The following is a 6,328-nucleotide window of genomic DNA, read 5'->3' on the forward strand; positions in this document are numbered from 1 at the left end:
AGAGGGGGAAATTAAGCTCCTTGCAAGCAGCTACAGAGCTTTTGCCTTTCAGCACTTGCTGAGAACTTCACTTTCCCAATCTATTGCCTTAACAAAGCTGCTTGGGAAACTCTCCTTAAGCCATTCTCCCTGCCAGGTGGGAAAACATGGAACAAGTTGGTTAATGCCTCCTAATTGCACTCATAAAAAGTGTCAGCCTGCTGGAGTGATGCCCAAGGAGGCCTCCACCCAACACCAGCACATTCATTCCCTGACCTCCAGGTCAGGCATTTGAGCAGAGAACAGCAGGGGCTGCAGGAAGATCAGCAGAAGGACATGAATGTGAGAATGAAATAATTAAAACGTTGAGCAAACTGGCAGAGGGACACGGTGGCATCCACCAGAAGTGGAACAAGAAGCAAGCGCCCCTGCAAGTGCATTTAAAGCTTAAACCAGCCCAGAACTGAGCTGGCACACGGGGGCACAGCAGCAGCAGGGGAAGGCGAGACCCAATCACCAGGGCAATAATTACCAGAAGCAAGGAACACTGCATCATTCCCAAGGGCTGCTGAGAGCCAGAGGAGGTGCCTCAAGGCACATCTTCCCTGCCAAGGTGTTTGCTTAGGGCTGTCACGTTACCAACACATTGCTCATTTCTATCCAAAATTACTCAAAATAAGCATGGATAGTCAGGCAAAAGCTCAGAGACAACGAAGAACAACCTGGATACTTTCCCAGAGCCCAGAGGAGTTTCAGCCTTAAACACCACAGGAAGCCAGTGCATTCATCGTTCCCAGCTCCTTCCCACCTTGATCCCCTGCTGTCTCTGCAGCACAGATGAAAACAGATCAGATGAGAAAGTCAAACTACTCCCATGTGCAGCTACTCAGAGTTTTCCTTCTTGCTTGGTGTAGGAAGTCCCCACGGCTCCCTGAATCTTTGGGTGTTAAACAGTCAAACAGGGAGAGGCTTCCACTCCCCAAGCTCTGCTTGGGAAGCCTCCTCTTTTCAAGCAGAGCTGTAGGAGCTGCCACAAGAAGGTCATTTCAGCCTGTGGCAGCTCCTCTGCTGCAGTCCCCGCTGCCTAAAAAGCCTTTACAGGTGTTGGGCTGTTCATTAGCAGCCCCAGCACAGGCAGATTCCAGCCACACACAGCACTGGAGTTCCCAGCTGCAGCTACACAGGGTCCCACGAGCTGTGGGCCCAAGGCACAAGCAGCCAGGAATGTTCACAGTAAATAGGTTTAATGGCCATGCAAGAACACATCCCACTGATCCATGGGCAGAAGCAGCAGGATTCGCTGGGATAAGCACTATGCTAACACAGATCAGACATGCTGCACTGACAAATCAATACCAAGTGCAGGAATGCCTAGCTATTCCTTAAAATTCACTTTTACAGTCAGGCAAGTTTAAATTTCAGGCATTCCTACGTGGTAAGGAACAACTTTGCCAGTAAGAAGACAACACACTTGTTTACTTCCCACCAAGCAGCAGGACTGGCTCCAATATCCCCAATTCCCAGTCCCCCAGTTCAGCAGGAGTTACAGGAGGCAGAACTGCTGAGCTTTTCTCCTGAGAGCACATAGTGGATGGATGACCCCTGCAATTTCTCTCTCACACCTCAGCAACACCTTGGCCTGGCAACCTCATTTGCCTGATTATTTTGCCTTCAGCACGAACTGGTTGCTACAGGAGGAAGACACTTGTCTGGTACCGGGCATGCTGAGCTCAGGGAATCAGGATCCAAACCTTTCCTGCCTGAGGGAGTTGTGTTGCATCAAGGAATAATTGCTGTCCAAATAGTCCTGCCTCAGCACAAAGCCTCTACACACAGGGGTGGAGGAGGAGCAGTGCTGCTGGAAAAGTGATCACTTTTACGTAAGAGAGGAGGAAGTTCCACCTCTTCAAGCCCACATTCACCATCCACAAAAAAAGCCCCCTCCCCAGTCCCTGTTTCTGACCCTCATGGAATAATTTCAATTATCTTTAAATAAAAAAAATAACTCTGGAAGAAGCGGTACTCACATGAGAGCAGATTCCACTTCTGGTCTTGAAGACAGAAAGATGAGAAGCCAGGAGCAGAGCTTTTCATCTCCAAGTCCCACAGGTACCCAGTCCATTTCCTGGCCAGTCTGAGGGCACTGGGCTCCCCAGCCTCTTCCAAAGGGAGCTGGACACGGCACTGGAAGAGCTCTGAGCTCCCCAGAAACGCCTGGTCAGGAGAGGGGCAGTGCTGACAGCCAGTGCCTGTCACCCACCCCCTGGTGCCTCTGCATCAGAGGCCACAGCTCTCCCAGGCCGGTTCTCCCACACCTCCCATCCCACCAAACTGAAGCCTTCCCCAGGCAGCAGCAGATAAACACAGGAGGAGAATTCAGCCTTGGAGGAGCAATGCCAAGGGATGCCAGGGCTCTGGCAGCTCCCCCAAGCATGGGACAGGACCAGCAGGGCCGCCAGGCTCGGGGGAGAGGAGGAATTAGAGCTTCCTAGGATGTCAGGGCTTACTGTGATCCTTCCTGTAGCACTGACTGCACCTCCTGAATCCCTGAGGGCACAGTGGAATTCCATCGAGGAATAGATGGGAAGAGTACAGTTCACACCCACTGAGCAATACTCACAGTCTTTGTCCAAGAGACACCAGAGCCAGGGGGTTTGTATGCAGCAGCTTTATTTTAAGCAGTTATGACCCAGTACCAGCAGCTTTTAGGAAGACAGTTCTCTACACTTTACACTTACTGAGGGTTTAATGCCAACAGCAATTACTCTTTTCTCCTTTACATGGGGGTGCTGGAGGTTTCCAGATGCCCAGCTCCTGCTGCCTCTGCCTCCTTCTGGGAGGATCGATCCTCCTGGCAGGGTTCCTCCTCCTCCCTGGGGGAGAAGGGTCCCACCAGCCAGGACAGAGGAGTGTTGTGCTTCAGGTAATCCAGCAGCTCCTCCATGTACTCCTGGATCACAGCCAGCTTCCTCTGGCTCAAGACAGTGCTGGACAAATCCTGGAAGGATTTTGCCACTGAGAAAGCGGCACGCAGCTCCTGGATGGCACTGAGAGCCTGTTTCACCTTGTCCTGCAGGCTGCAGGGAAGGCCCTGGATGGCAGCCACCACCCCACAGCAGGTGAGGTGCAGCTGCTGGGTGATCCTGCATGCCATGAGCAGGGTCAGAGACTCCATCTCCTGGGAGGAGGCAAGAAGGACAAGATCAGGAATAAGTCACTTAATTAAAAAAAACCCCAAGGGGATAACCAGAGCCCTTTGCCTCCCTCCCCAGGAGGGCACCTCTGGCTCTGTAGGGCTTTCATCTCCACTCTCTTTGAGGTACTTCCTACTCCAGTCCAGCCACATCTGGTGTAGTTTCTCCTGCCCCTCCTGAAGCTTTTGATCAAATCCTTGCTTAAACGCCTCAATCTGTGGCAGGGGAAGATCAGAGTGTCAAGACAGACAGATTGGCTGGGGAATTGCAAAGCTTTTCAGCACAGCAATGAAGGGGAGAAAAGACCAAGGGTTTGGTCCCCTCCTGCCAGGATCTGGGCTCTACCTACCAGCTCGATGATGCAGTGGAGCTGTGCCAGGGCCCCCTGCATGCCCTGCCAGGCCTGCTTCATCCTGGCTGTGGAGTGCAGGTGGGCAAAGAGGCGAAGCTCCTCCGAGAGAGAGCCCAGGCGCACAAAGTACCTCCTCTGCTCCCGCTGCTGCTCCAGGGGTGCCATGTCTGTGCCCTCCTCACACACTGCCAGCTGGGCTGGGGACACAGGCAGTGCCTGAGTCACCAGAGGTGCCACAGGAACAGGCTCACGAGATCCCAGACTGGGAGCCAGGTACTCTCCAGTGTGGCACCAGCACAGGGTGCCCAGAGAAGCTGGGCAAGGGTCCCTGGAAATGTCCAAGGCCAGGCTGGACAGGGCTTGGAGCAACCTGGGAGAGTGGAAGGTGTCCCTGCCCATGGTGAGAAGCCCAAAATGAACATTAAGGTCCCCTTCCAGCCCAAACCATTCTGGGATTCTCTTCCTCCCATTAGCCCCATTCCAGAGTAGTGGGGTGAGGAATGGGGCTGACCATCCCCAGACACCCTTTCCTTACCTAGTTCGTCATTTCCAATAGGGAGAGAGCCACCTTCTGCTCTCCCCAGCACAGCCTCTGCTCCACAGACACCTGTGTGTCCCACTCCAGGCTCCAGAACCACCCCAGCAGTGCTGGGCACCGTGGGTCTGGCATCCCCCATGCTGCTCTGCAGAGCCTCCTTGGTAACATCCATCACCTCCAGCACTTTGCTGCTCACGGCATCCTTCACATCAGCCACTCTGGATGACATCAGCTCCTTTGTGTCAGAGAGAATCTGGGGAAGAGGAGGAAGGGCAGATAATGCAGTGGGTTGTGTCTTACACCAAAATTCTGAACTGCACCAAGAGGACAAATAGCACAGTGTCAGGTGAGTGTTCACTCTTGTAGGAAATTGCATCGCACGCTCAGGTCCTCACACGAGAGCCTGCATCGCTCCCAGGCTTAGAAACCCCCCAAGAACCAGGCCCCTCTGCCTGCCAGGGACAGCATAGCCTTGAATTCTTACCTGTTCCACTGGCTTTTGAAAGAGTGGCAGCTTCTCCCCCAGTTTCTCCAAACCCTTGGAAGCATACTCGCTCGCTGCAGCAACTGAAGAGAGAACCAAAAAAAGTATCAAAACTTGGTTTTCTGCAATTTCACCTCAAATTCCACCTTGCAACAATCAGTTTTAGGGAGGTCAGCATCAGAGCCAATCCCCAAGTCTCCATCACACTGCTGGGATCAGGGCTCAGCTTTAGCCTTATTTAGAAGCCAGGAGCTGTCCTTTCACTGTGGTGATGGAGAGGTGCATTTCTTCATCCCAGCACTCCTCCCAGGTGTGGAAGGAGCCAGGGAGTCCCTCCCAGGCATGGGCCTGCCCTTCCCCAGGGCATTACCGTGGGGCTCCAGGGTGGCTAGCACTGGCTGCACACAGCTGGCCGTGGCCTCGGTCACGCTCTGCACTCCTTTCTCTGCAGCATCACACACAGACCTCAGGTAGGGGTGGCTCTCCTTGGTGGAGGCATAAGCAGCAGAAACCACATCACAGGCAGAGCTCACCAGGCTCAGATTGGCCAACTCCTTCACTGCAGCCTGGAAGAGCAAAGAAAAATGCAGCCATGAAGCTCCAACCATGGCCCTGAGCAGTTCTGCCCTGAAATTCCCTGTTTGGGGGGAGATGTCACCAAATCACCTGGCCTGGCTGAGGGAGAAACGCTTGCCTTGCTCACACACTTAATTAAATCCATAACTCAGCTGTGACATAAGCTGGGAAGCTTTGGCATTAATGATGGACCACCCCAGGAAAATTTTCCTCTGACACAAAGAGCATCCAAGTTTGGGGGCAAGCTCAATTCTTCTGCCACATACCCATCTCCAGTTTACCTGGAATGATTATCCAACAAGCCAATGTCCCAGGAAAAGCCCCACCAGGCAGGACTGAGTTGGTTTTAAGCTGACAGGCTTCACCCTCGCCTGCAGGGATGCTCCTGGTCACAAGAGCAGCAGGTCTCAGGGATGCTGGAACATTGGAATCTTTCCATAGGAGCACTGCTTGCAGCAAGCCAGGATCTTGAGTGAGAGAAACATCTTTCCTAGCCAAGAACCAGCCAGTTTTGCTTAGCCTAAGAGGCTACAGGGGCTTTAGGCTCACATTTCTGTATATGTTGTCACCCAGAAGCTGCAGGACACCGCCTGAGCAGAGGAAACTCCTCCTTTTTGGGGGCTCCCCTCAGCCACAGCAGGGCCACCTTCCCACACCCCACAGGGAGCACCTACCTCCTCCTCCTCCATCTCTGGGGGGCTCTGGACAACCTCCTCCTTGTCAGGCATAGCAGAGGCCATGGCAGCTGGACTGCAAGGAACACCAAGGCTTTAGGGAAAGATCCCCCTTCCAAGGGAACACTTCCCTCTAAGGTCATAAAAGAGAGAAGTTCCTTTACTCCCTATTCAGGGGAAACCCCTGAAATGGCCTCATGGGAGGGGACCTGTGCCACTTGCAAATCTGGCTGGTATCAAGTGGTTTATGATGATCAAAGGAACAAGGAGGATGTTCTTCCCTCACCCCAGAGACCAAATATTATCTATATATTTAGGAGAGGCACAGGGTACCTCCTTCCTTCCCACCAAGGAATTCTTGAACAAACAAAATAACAGCAGCAGAACTGGGGGAAAACAGAGCTCAAGGCTCTGCCCTGCTGTTATCACACCCCAACACCTGAATATTTCCCCTGGAAATTCCAGAACAGGACCTTTTTTACCTGCAGGAAGCGAGCAAACCACCAGCAAGGAAGAACCAGACACCCACCA

The 6,328-nt window shown here is 53.0% G+C and overlaps 1 protein-coding gene across 1 annotated transcript; it reads right to left on the reverse strand.

The window, feature by feature from the left end:
- Positions 1-2,755: 2,755 nt before the first annotated feature.
- On the reverse strand, positions 2,756-5,863 carry LOC309579422 (perilipin-3-like; the record flags this gene model as incomplete). The annotated part of the gene is made up of 7 exons (XM_082292724.1): positions 2,756-3,157; positions 3,260-3,388; positions 3,523-3,722; positions 4,061-4,316; positions 4,548-4,630; positions 4,918-5,113; positions 5,798-5,863. 7 exons carry the CDS (start codon positions 5,861-5,863, stop codon positions 2,756-2,758), a joined length of 1,332 nt encoding a protein of 443 aa, XP_082148850.1.
- Between the last annotated feature and the right edge of the window lie 465 nt (positions 5,864-6,328).

Source organism: Coloeus monedula (assembly GCF_965178545.1).
Source record: "Coloeus monedula genome assembly, chromosome: 17".
Lineage (NCBI taxonomy): Eukaryota > Metazoa > Chordata > Aves > Passeriformes > Corvidae > Coloeus > Coloeus monedula.